Source organism: Aphelocoma coerulescens, chromosome 3 (assembly GCF_041296385.1).
Source record: "Aphelocoma coerulescens isolate FSJ_1873_10779 chromosome 3, UR_Acoe_1.0, whole genome shotgun sequence".
NCBI classification, from domain to species: domain Eukaryota; kingdom Metazoa; phylum Chordata; class Aves; order Passeriformes; family Corvidae; genus Aphelocoma; species Aphelocoma coerulescens.
This window is the reverse complement of record NC_091016.1, coordinates 54021038-54034286: the sequence shown is the minus strand read 5'-3', so window position 1 is coordinate 54034286 and position 13249 is coordinate 54021038. Positions and strand designations below refer to the sequence as shown.

At 36.9% G+C, this 13249-nt stretch overlaps 1 protein-coding gene across 5 annotated transcripts in view; it reads right to left on the bottom strand.

Moving 5' to 3' along the window:
• Positions 1–13249, bottom strand: part of RYR2 (ryanodine receptor 2) — a 392986-nt gene that overhangs the window by 174346 nt on the left and 205391 nt on the right. For all 5 annotated transcript variants that reach the window (XM_069010345.1, XM_069010346.1, XM_069010347.1 and 2 more), the window contains 6 exons: positions 11862–11980; positions 11338–11471; positions 6630–6871; positions 3115–3307; positions 1153–1369; positions 829–933 (listed from right to left, as the gene is read on the bottom strand). In XM_069010345.1, coding sequence (XP_068866446.1) covers positions 829–933; positions 1153–1369; positions 3115–3307; positions 6630–6871; positions 11338–11471; positions 11862–11980 — 1010 coding nt within the window. The remainder of the gene's footprint in view (positions 1–828; positions 934–1152; positions 1370–3114; positions 3308–6629; positions 6872–11337; positions 11472–11861; positions 11981–13249) is intronic.

Genomic DNA, 13249 nt, shown 5'->3' with positions numbered 1-13249 from the left:
AGGTTTTGATTTGATTTGATGGGGAAATTAACTACAACAAAATCTAGAGGTCTTCTCTGTTAATCATATATTTTTAAGTACTGCTGTAAGATACATCAAATATAATACCTATGCCCAGTTACCTTAATCTGTAACCTGAACTCCTCAGAAGACCAAAATCTTTTTAGTAACAAAAATAGAATACATACATGTTTTTACACATATCTAGTACCTACTGCATGTTTCTATACACTCTTCACAGCAATCTTTCTTCATAAAACAGCATTTGGGATACAAATAACAAGCTTGTATAATTTTTTACTGGTTGACTTCAAAACAAAATTTTTTTTCATACTCCATGAAAATAGGAAAGAGATAAGAAAATAGTTATGTAGAGCACCTAATACAGACATGAGACTGAAAAAATGGAGAAAAGGAAGGCAAAAATCAGATTTAATGGAATTTTCTATAGGCAATACTTATTTGGGACTTCTAAAAGGGTAACATCAGTCAGCATACAAAAAGAGAACCAAGCATAACTGTTTTCATTGGCTTACTCCACCAGTCAACTGAATGTCTTGCTCCAAGAACAAATAGGAGGTGAAAAACTCACTGTGTGCTTTCTGTGCTGACAGACTGAAAACTTCAGCACCAAATAGCTTTAATACAAGAATTTTTGTCCAGAAATGCACAAGCACTGTTGGTTTCCACATGCTTTCATTGGGAAGGTGTTTAAAATCTTACTAATTTTGGGGAGATGATGAAAAATGCAGTCCCGCTAGTACATTGAAACCAGTGTGCTGAATCATACTATGCAATTAACAGAAAATTAAGTTGGAAGGTACATACTGGTCCGTACTGCCAGCCAAGTTCAATCTTATTCATAACCCAAAGTTCATGGATGTTCTCTGCTAATTTTTCTCTAATCCTTTCCAGGTGGGGAGGCAAAACAATCTAAAGAGAGAAGAGATAAGAGAGGAAGAAGCTATTACAAATAAGTTGCTTGACATGCCATCCAAACTTTCATAACAAACTTTATACAAACCAGATCTCTCAACAAACCCAAGAAAAAATCAAGTTTGGGACACGGTGTGAATTCAACCAAATAAAGTAACATAGGCCTATAATATGTGTGTGTTTAAAAAGGAACATGCAATCTTTCCATTTCCATACCTGGCTAGTATCTACAGGAACTGGAGTGAAAGCTGCTTGTGACAGAGAGACAGTGGGACCCAGTAGGTCTCTTGTATAGCTACGATCTTGTTTGTACTCTCGGCTGTGCTCCACTTTCAGCTTCTCTTTTGGTAGGACAGCTTCAAAGCATGGAGCATATCCAGGTGGAGGAAGGAACTTGAACTCTCCATGGCGACCTCCAAGCAAGAAACGGACCCTGCAAACATCAGAATTACTTTAGATAACCAAGACACTTCTGGGGTAAAGCCTAATCAGTCTCTAAGCCTAAAGAACATTAAATGCTATTTAAAAAGAAAAAAAAAGAAAATGGAAAAAAGTCAATGTTGCAGCTTCTTTGCATTGTTCACAGTTCAATTTTCTCCAACTACTGCTGGAGTTTATGATGCAGGAGTTGGAAAAAACATGGGAAAAGTAAATGATTCTTTTTTCTAGTTAATTTTACTTCAACAAAGGCATTCTAAGTCATGAGACCAATAATCCCTGAGAGAGAGAGAATAATCAGTTTACTCAGCACAACTATAAAGTAAGCAGCAGCCTTTTGAGTCTCTAAAGGCAGAGATTATAACCCAAAGTAATCAATCAAGCACTTCAGAACTCTGTCCATTGAGGAAAAGTCTCCATTCAATCTCATTTGAGAAATGAGCCTAAAAACCCCGTGGTTCTTTCTCTTCTCTCACAAAACACTGAATCCTTAGGATACAATACAAAAACTCCTATATTTCCTTCCCTAAAACTTCTATTTGTCATATTAGTGGAAACCCAGGCAAAAGCACTCTTTTATTCATGACAAAAAGGCAAATATGTCATGGTGTTTTGTTACTGTAAAATACAATCAATGAGGTAATAATGGTATAACAATGACATAATACCAACGTGACATAGCAATGACATAATACTGAAAAATCTTCCTAGAACATTGCCATCCCGAAGAAATCAAAAAACACCAAAAAAATTAGCCTTAAACCAGAAGAATTTTGTCTCTTTTCTGCTTACTGAGATTCTGACAAGATTCTTGTTAATGCTATACCAGTATACACTCAAAAACTGCATGCAGCACACAAACAGTATCTCTCAATAATTTCTCTGATAACGGAAATAAAGAATGCAGGCTTATAATTTTGCATTTTCTAGCATGCAGATCTATAGTTTTACCACATTTTATCTCCTGTACTATCAAAGGCAAAGTCTAAAGAAGTGTATTTTGCATTTGGAATAAGAGGTGGGTGTGGGCTCTATATGATTGCTCTTAGCTTCTGTGGTATTCTTTGAATGATCCCTCACGGAGCATTGCTCTGCCTCCAACAGAGATCAGCTTTCAGCCTTCACCTTTACCAGTCCTGATAAAGCTGGTCTCCCCGCTGGAACACCACACAATCTTTTTTAATATTATAGTTTCAAACTGCTCAATACATGGAAGCAGAAGTCTGGCACCTCAAGTGTGACTTGAAATTTTATAGAAAACCAATACAACAACCAGAATACAGACCGAATTCATATTAACTCATGCTGCTAAAAAATGCATGACCACCATTTCTTAGGGTAAGTGCAAATAATGCCTCTTTAAATAATATCTACTACCTCATAACAGGTGAGTTAGGGAAAATATATTTTTAGTATCAAAGGCTGATGCAAAATGCTACCCTGGAGTGAATGTGTAGCAATGTGTCAGCAAAGAAATTATTAAGAAGGTGTTTCTAAGATATGTCTGCAAACCACCAGAATACACTGGTGTGCTGAAAAACAAAAGATGCACTGTGTCTTCAGGACTTCTTTGTAGCTCTCACTATCCAAGAACTGGAACTTAGCCAAAAAAGCAGATGGCAGAAAGAGAAATGAGAGCAGACAGCCAGGGAAATAGTCAGCATATTCATGTATGCAGGAAAAAAAAAAAGCAGACTGGAAAAAAAAAAGGCAAAAAAAACAACTCCATGGGATGCTAACTTTATTCCTGCAGAGAAGCTGACGACTGGGAAGAAGAGGCCATCTATGTTGAAGTTTTCAAACATTCCTTGAACTGGCTGACCATTTATTCGGAAAGAGATGCTGGGGGCACTCAGGTCCAAACAGCAGCTAATAACATCATCAGTCCTTAATAGATGTTGGTTGGGAGAATTTACTGTTCGTGCTACACAACCTATGGAAGTAACAGAGACACATTTAGTGAAACTTATGAAAACCACTCTGGTTTTCACAGCAGCCAAAAAAAAAGAGAAAAACATCACTACAGAGCACAAACACATTAATACGCAAATATCTAACCTATAACATCCAAGACCTGATGTTAAGCTTGCAATATAGTGAATAGCAGCATACAGTCATGTCAATACAGCTATTTCAATCATAAATAATAAAACTCAATTACATTAATGTAAGTGAAAATAATTACTGATGTCCATAAAAACAGTCAAAACCAAGAAAAGTACATTCTATCCCTTACATTACAGAAGTGCTAACTGAAAACAGCCATTAGTATCTAATATGAAACCTAGTATACTTTTCTAAAGAATGCTTCATAATTTGACAAAGAAAATTATTCACTGTGAATTATTTATGGAAAATTAGGTACTCCCTGTTAATGGCCACATCATGGTACTCTTGCAAACTTGTATGAGATGATACTACTCAGTTTCATAATTAAACTGCAAACCGGCATTTTTCAGCAATATACAAAGATGAAATTTTGAGCCATATATATTCAGTAATATATGTATTTTTAATCAGTTTTTATTAATTCTAAAGAATTCATCTATTTTACATCAAATTACATTTACACAAGCAGAGCTTCTTCCCAAGAGAAATAAGCTATAGAATTCAGAAATAGAAAGTGATTGTGTCTGAAATTTTCTGCCATCTACTGCACAGAATTTTGGAAAACTATAGAAGCTGTATGAAAACATGTCTACTCATGTTTTCCAAAAATAACTTATGCACTGTCTGCAAGAGATATGCCATGATGAATACTAAGAACAGAGCACTAACTTTTTAGCTAGGGTGTCCAAGTTTTGTAAACATGAAGGACTTAACTAGCACTACATTTCCAAGAAGAAGCTTCTGTTTTTAACAGAAGCAAAAATGCAAATCTCAATTTTTCTACAAGTGAATTTTCATACACATATCACCCTGACCCCCAAGGAAAAAAAATACCAACACTTCCAAAACTCTATCCCAGTAAAATGACTTTGTGATACTGCCAGATGAAAATATCACAGCTGAAAGTTAGTTTAAAATAAATCACAGAAAGGGACAATTATTTAATGGCAGGGATAACTAAACGCGAAAAGAGCTACCAATGAAGAGTGGATATTTCATCTCCTTAAAACACACTACTTGAGACCAGATGCCTTTTTAGACACTAAAATTTAGGCAAATATAAGTTATGGAGATAATGCAAGGCTGACTGCTAACAGAAATATGTATTGGTAATTGATGAATACCCAGTAGATCAAATTATCTCAAAGCCTTTTCTGGCCCTAGACTTTAAAGACCTATGTGACTTCTCCACAATAGGTACATCATCTCAGGACTGAAGAACCAAATGTAAATTATATGTGATTCTCATAAAGGCTTGGCCCAGAACAGAAACTTGGGGGCAGAAATTATTGTTGCTATTCATTAATACAATAAATGTTGCATGCTAAGAAGGTGACTCTTAGAATACCATTGCAGAGACTTATCAAGATGCAGCCTGGGATTGTAGAAGCAAAACAAAGGCCATGATTTTCAATATGCAACTACCTGAAGTTCTTCCATGTTTGAGAGGTATGTATGTGTTACACAATAGTGTCAGTGAAGAAAGACACACATCTTTTCAAATCTACCAGCCGCATCCACAAGAGATACAAAAATTTGCAGATCCAAAGGTGGTCTGACTTATTTTTTTCGGTAGGATTACTGACTTTAGAACCACAAACAAAATTGTTCATTTATTCTGTTGTTACATTTCTGATGGAAAAGTTTGCAGTGGGTAGAAAAATAATTTTGATTTTCAGTAATCTTTTGTTTCCTCCCTAAAAGTGACCTTAGGTACAAAAGCTATCTTGGTTAGCTCATTATTTTCTGGCTTTTCTGTAATAATACTTTATCTGTCAAACTCAGTCACGACACTTTTAATGATACCATTAATTATGCATCATTGTTCCAAAGTAATTCTCACTATACACGAGAGGCAAAGTAGCACCTTCTTTCCTAAGATGCCACTCCAGTTGATATTCTATTATTTGTTAATAAAATCCATTGCTATTTTGATTGGAACATTCTTTTGAAATGTAAAACTGTATTCTTTTCCAAGTATCAAGTCACAACGCCTCAATGCTGCAAAAAATTTAGATGATGCAGCTGACTCACTAAATTTCTCTCTTGTCTGCTAAGGTGCTTTAGAAAACCTGTTCATATCTTTATAGTGGAAAGAACTGCCAGTCCAATGAGCAGTTTTCAGGCAATTCTGTAGCTCATCACTGCCCAATAATCTCTCAAAAATCAAAAGAAAAAACATTTTTCTCAGCAAGGTGAAATCACAGTAAGATCTCCTTTCAAGGAGCTCAGGACTGTCTAACTGTAGGACTACCCATTCTAAATGATATCTGGGAATCTTTTCGCAAAAGTTAAACCTTCTGAAAAATGATCAAGAAAAAGAGAACAAGCTATCGTTATTCTGATTTTGCTGAGCTAATCCAATTTGAAGAGAGAATAAGGTATTTATGGTATTAACAGTAAATAAAAATTTACTGAGTTCAGCTTTCTCTAACACTAGAATCTTCATTCATAAATTACTATTAACAAATAGATCCAAAGTTAGCCAAGAACATTTTAAAGATGAATACCTGAGCAAATACATCATATGCAAGCTAGGAATGTGATTCTGCAAGTCTTGCAATAATCAGTCAGTCTTAATGTAAGCAAATAAAACATCACTACAAAAAAAAATCTTGTTTTAAATGTATGGAAAAAAACATATTTAAAAATCTTCTTCACACCTGAAGTATTTATGAACTTCCAAAGACCAAAAATAAAAACCTGTCTTGAAAAAAAACAAACCAAAAATCAAAAATGGACAGTCCAATGAATTAAATGTCTCAGACTGTTCTTACACTACCATATAGGAGTTACAGACCCAGATGACTGTTTTTCATACTTCAATTTTTCCAGCTTTGAAGGTCTAAATAAAATCTTCATAGTTACTGTGAACACACAGTCCTCCTAGCCCCCTGCAAAATCCCAGGCTGAAATACAAATTATTAGTCTATTTGAATTACTTCATATAAACCAAATTTTTTTCAATACAGAATGTCAGTTTAAATCATATTCTGATATAGGGTACTGTTTCTGTATGTTCCAGGTGTCAGCTGAAATAACTGATTCACTTTGCTGCTGTTGAAAAGAAATTCACTGGGATTGTAAACACAATTATAATGTTTAAAAAAAAGTAAACAACAACAACAAAATACCCAAGAGAATACCTGACCACAGATGTAGACCATCAAATCCATAGGAATATAAGTCATCACCAACACCATTTCCTCCCCATTCTGCTCCTCCCCCTGGGTAGGGTGAGTACCCTTCTGTTGAAGCCCAGCCCACTCGTAGATGAGTTGATTCTGCGGTCACAAAGGGCTCTAGATGGTCCACCATAAGTTCATAGTACCATTTTCTGTATTGGGCAGAGCCTTCACTAATCCCCAAGAAGATGTTGGGTCGCATGCTTAAACAGAAAGAATAAAAATAGTTATCAAAATCTTATCTCAAGGACAAGATGAACTGCTGCATGCATTTCATTCAAATTTCAAGCTTGTTTTGTGTGATTAAAACAACAGAAGTAATTTTACTTCAAGGAATCACATAGATTACCAGGTTGGAAAGGACCACAAGGATCATCTGGTCCAATCTCTCTTGACAAAACCACAGTCAGGACTAGATGGCCCAGCACACTATCCTGCTGTCTTGTAAGTGTCCCATATTAGGTAATCCACCATTTCCCTGGCGAGATTATTCCAATGACTGATTCTTGTCATCATGAAAAATGTTACTCTTTTGTCCAATCAGAATCTCCCTAGGAGAAACTTGTACCCATTACCCTTTGTCTTTTCCATGTGACTCCTTACAGAAAGAGAATTTCCTTCTTCTTTGTAGCAACCCTTTAAATACTAGAATGCAGTGATAATGTTTCCCCTAAGCCTTCATTTCTTAAGGCTGAACAAACTCAGTTCTCCCAGCCGTTGGTCATCTTTGTGGACCTTCTCTGGACCTTCTCCAGCCCGTCCAGATCTTTGCTGCATAGCAGCAACCAAAACTGAACACGGTATTCCAGGTGTGGCCTGACAAGCGCTGAATAAAGTGGAATAAAGGTTTCCTTCTCTCTGCTGTTTATGTCCTTGTTAATGCAGCCCCACATCCCATTGCCTTTCTTTGCCACAGCAGCACAGGTTCATACTGAGCTTGCTGTCCACTGGGACCCCAGGTCCCTTTCACAGAGCTGCTCCCCTGCCAGGCAGATCCCAGCCTGTGCTGCACTCCTGGATTCTATTTTCCCATGTGTGAGACACTATATTTGTCCTTGTTGAACTTGATAAGGTCCTTGTTAGCCCACTCTTCCAGCCTATGCAGGTCTTCCTGCAGGCTGGCTCTCCCTTCCCAAGTGTCCACTTCGCCACTCAGTTTGGTATCGCTGGCAAACTCCATCAGGGGAGATTGGTCCCATCACCCAGATCACTCAGGAAGGTATTGAACAGCCCCGGGCCCAACATCCATCCTTGGGGACCCCACTTGTGACAGTTTCCAGTTTGAAAAGGATTTACCACCCCCTCTGGGTGTGGCCAGGCAGCCAGTGCCCACCCACTGCACAGACCCCTTGTCTCCACCCTAATGCATCAGTTTCTCTGGGAGGAGCCTGTGGGAAACTATGGAAAGGCTTGGAAAAATACAGGTAGAAAATGTCCACCACTTATTCCACATCAACCAAGCAAATGAAGCCAAAAGCTGACCTGCATTATATGTCTATATCTGGCTGCACCTGTTCCTCTAACTGGTAAAATGGAAAAAGGGGTAGCTTGAGCTCCAATACTTTTCACTTGCACTCCCAAAGCTTTATAGTCTTTCTTGATTCTGTCCAGGATTCATCTTGCAGTACCGTTTATACTCCCATGAGAAGAGTAACAACGGATGGTAATTTTTGCTCTGGACAAGTTGAGGCACCCTGCAGGCAATATCTCTGACCCTAACTCTCAGAAGGCAGCATTTCTAGTTATTTATTCATTTATTTATTCTGGTAAAAATGGTCTATACATTTTAAGTAAAAAAAATGTTCACTTCAGTAACTGAAACAGCATCCTCACTCAGATACCAATAATAATTAGTTTATGTGTTTGAATATATAATAGATGTTAAATCCTGCAGAAAAAAATTCCCACAGCTATTCACCAATTACCGATGTAAATGTAGTAAGTACACATTGCAGGTTTAATTTTACATAGCAAACTGCATTCTGTAACACTGACTATACATTCAAGAAAATAACATTTTAAAAGACACAAAAGTGAAGTGTCAATCTATTTCAAAATTCTCTTGTACCTCTTGCTTCCTTGTTCCAAGTCCTGTATAATTCAGTAATTTACAGTGGTTGTAGAAATCCTTAATATCAGTGTGATGTTCCTACTGCTACTCTTTTTACAGTACTTCACAAGACTACTTAAAAGGCCAGAATATCTAGATAAATAGCAATATGTAGAGTCGTATATCTAAAAGGTCACAAGGGGGGAAAAAAGGAAAAAAAAACCTAAGCTTTTCTAATCTGATTTTTGGGATAATATTGAATACACACTCTCATCCCAAAAAAATCTGTCTCCAGACAGTCATTTCTGTGTCAGCTTTGTACTAAGAAAGCCATTCCATCTTGAATTAAAGCCATAGAGCACAGAAGTATCCAAAATCAATACCAGCTATATTTCTTCAATGGTTGGTTACCCATATCTCAAAAAATCTTTTAAACTTCTAGACTGAGTGTATGTTGTCTTCACATTCCTCCACTAGACTGGGTTATTACTTGTATAAATATTTTGTTTCCACATTCAAGCTGACTAATCAACAGAAATGTAGCTCTAAGCTAGTCCCAGTGTGCTTTCTGGTTGAGGGAATGACGGGGAGGAAGAAGGGCTGGTATGGGTGGTTAAATACAAGTAAGTGCAAAAACAGACTTTACTGACCTGGTTGCTTACAAAATAACTAGTTTTATCAGAAACATATGGGTTGTCTTTTGCCAAATGTTTAAGTATAGGTACTCTTTGCATTGTTCCAAGTCAAAAATTTAATGACCTTAAAAACAAAATGTGCTTGACAAAAGCTATCTTCCAGAAAAGTCATATTATTTGTAAATTATTAGCAAGATCACCAAATCGAATCTTTTTTGCCTGAACACAGTAGCACCTTATTATGCTTTTGTCTAGACCTCACAATTTAATCAACCTAATCAGCCAAATTACTCTTGTTCAAAAGTGGTTTGTGAATAGAATTTTCCAGTTCCCTGGAAAAGTATGTTAAACACCAATATCTTAGAAAGTTCCAGTAATACCTTAGAAAGTTCTTTTGCCAAATATTTTTGGGCCAAGGTATGCATGTCTTAGCCTAACACTAAATTTCTTCAATGTTTTCTTGGTCTTACTGACTTTTGAAAAATTTTTTTTTCCTTATAACTGCAAGAATAAGAATCTTCTCATTCACTACTTTCTAATGCAGAGCAAAAATATGGAACAAATAATTTGCTTTTTTTTAAGTTTTTTTTTTTTATTTTTTTATTTGGGAAAGACAAGTTTTCTTTCCTTGTATGAGATCCAAAGTAATGTCAGAAGCTCAATCATAGAATTGCAGAATCATTGAGGCCAGAAAAGACCTCCATGATCAAGTCCAACCTTTGAACAAATATCTTCATGACAACTAAAGCACAGCACTAGGTGCCATGTCCAGTCATTTCTTAAACACTTCCAGAGTTGATGACTCCACCACTTCCCTGGGCAGCCTGTTCCAATGTTTAACAACCCCTTCCATGAAAAAATTCTTCCTGATGTCCAACCTGAACCTCTCCTGGTGCAGCTTGAGGCTATGGCCTCTTGTCCTGTCACTGGTTGCTTTGGAGAAGAGGCTGATCTCACCTGGCCTCAGCCTCCATTCACGGAGTTTTAGAGTGTGATAAGCTCTCTCCTGAGCCCACTCTTCTCCAGATTAAACAAACCAGTTTCCTCAGACGCCCTTCATAAGACTTGTGCTCCACACCTTTCAACAGTTCCATTCTGTTCTCTGGACATGCTCCAGCCCCTCAATGTCCTCCTTGTAGTGAGGGGCCCAGAACTGACACAGTATTCCAGGTGTGGCCCCACCAATGCCAGGTAAAGAGAGACAATCAGTTCCCCAGATCCTTTTGCCTGAAGTAGCCTCTTTATAATATACAGTGTGGGCTTTTTATGCTTTTCAGCATCTAATAAATCCTATGGACTCTGAATTATAAGTACTATTGCTGTGTTTCAATTTTCATTCTCAGTCAGTGATTGAGACTTTTAAAAATTAACAAGTTTGAGACAGAAGATCCCACAGATCTTCACACAAAGCCACATTCTTTAGCCTCAGCATAAATTAAAACTCTGGAAAAACATGTACTTAATATTTGTAAATGATACTTTACGAATTTAAGGTTTTACTAGCTTCATCTTGTTATTAATGTCTGCTTGAAGGTAGCTTCTAAAACTCTGGAGTGGAAGGAAGGGTGAAGGCACTGTCTAAATATTCCAGGCACTGGTGAAGGTGATTGGCACAAAATTCTTAATTTTGACCAAGGGTGATTAGGAAATCCTCACAAGGTCATGAGCGTAAAGGCAATCACAGGACATCAGCTGACAATTCTTTGAATGTCCAGCTAGATCTGGACCATAATCTTCAGAAGAGACTACAGCTTTGCAGACTTAAAACAGTTTCAGGCAGCTATAGCTTATGACAGTTCTCTCTGACCCACGTTTCAAATTTAATCACTACTGCAAAGGGAATTTAAAATCCTAGTAAGAATAAAATATCATAACAAAAGTTTTGGAAGTAAAAGAGATTTTCCATAGTGACTCTTTCTTTTAAGCACAAGTTAGGTTTTTTTGCTTTGGTCATAGATACAGATTTTTTTCTTTTTCTTTGTACCTGCTCACATGGTTGACAAGACGTGTCTGTAAGAGCAGATCTCTTCCTGGCAGGAGATTATCACATATTAGATGTTGATTAGACCTCACAGCTACTCCATGACAAACACAGAGAGAACACAAAACATCCAAAACCTGAAAAAAAAGATTCTTTTAAATACTTTTTCATTATCATTGTTAATTACTTCAGGCAATGTAATGCTCTATACCTTGTTACTGAAAGACATGTAATGGTATGTAATTCATCCATCACAGTGGTTTTATTTTAGAACAATTCTGAAATTCTCCTAACATTAAAACATTATTCCCACTTTCCTTGAGAATTGGTATGTATCAATGTTTTTGCCAAAAAGAAGGTAACATTCCTCTTTGCTTCTTCAAACTGCTCATATACATTTTAGGAAAAGTTTCATTCCTCATTATCAAAACAGCATTAAAGTATTTGAAATTAACTTCCACACAGAAGAATGAGCATGCTTTGTTCACCAACGTTCATCTAAATATACCTGTTTAGTCTTTACCTACCTTATGGTTTCTCCCATGTTTGTCCAAAAGACAGATGATTGATTTAATATGTCCTTCCTTAATAATGTTTAGAGCTTCTGGGCTTTCCACCAACACACAGTGTAAAACCTCTAGAATTCCTTGGGGGAAAAAAAAAATTATCTCTTCAAAGCGCATACAAAGTCATAACTCTACATAATAGTTCATAATCTGCTGCTCAGTAACATGAAATAGTTTCAAAAATCATTGTATATGACCAAAAAAAACCCAATAAAGCAGCATGAAGAATTGCCATGAAGAATCATTTATGTTAAATCATAATCATAAATCATTAATGTTAATCATAAAGCTCCTGGACCAAGTCAACACCTGCTTTAGGATCTTCTCTCTTTGGGAAAGACAACATTGTACATGCAGTGCATAATTATCAGTTGCTAAAGTTGTTGCCACAGTGAGAAAAAATCAAAGGGGCTGAAGGAAAGCTGAGAAGCAGTCTTAAATCTAGAGATATGCAATTCCTATTAGCAATGTACAGCTCTCATCATTCTGTCTTCAGCCTTTTATTCATTCAAGCCATGTCTCCAAACACACAGCTTAATCCTTGCAAAGCAAATTCCATAGCATGAGTCTTCTGCTCTTTGCCATGCTCTTTCCATTACAGGAAAATGTAGCACTCCAGATCCCCTTGATGTGGGAAAAATAGTGGTTTTGTCAGATGGTTCTGTCTCAGTAAGAGTACTGTGGCCTGTCTTTGATGCTAGTGAGGAAGAGAACATCAGCTGCTACAGATAACCTACAGCACCATCACTGTTTATCCCCATACTATTTAATGTTTTTTCCAGGGGTCTGGAGGGACACATGCTGTCATTACTAATAAAGAGTAGGGATTATTCAAGGACTGAAATGTAGAAAAGAAGACAACAGGTACAGTGACAATTTGATTCATCTGGTAAACAGGCTTCAAAGAAAGTATGTTTAATATATTTGAAGACAGTCACGCATATGTAAACAGAAAATGCACGTAGATAATGAGCTAGAGGTGAACTCCCAAAGTGCTTCTACAGCCCTGAAGGTTTAAGCACAAGAAGCCTCAACTATAAATTAAAGAACATACTAAACCTGAATTTGGCAGTGGTATGATCTGGGTTGCAATAGATGTGCACTTCCATTATTCCACCATTCTATGATTCTATGAATACTGACAATAAAAATGTTGTTAAAAAGGATAAAAACCTAAGAGTCATGAGAGCAAGCCAAAAGAGTAGATGCTCTGTAGGAACACAGTAGCACAGTCCACCCAGCCTGCGAACTAGACTAGGTCAGGGGTCACTGACCATGGTAAAAATACCTAGGGAGGTTAAAAAAGTGTTACAAAAGAATCCTTAATCTAGAGGGGTAATCTGTAAAAA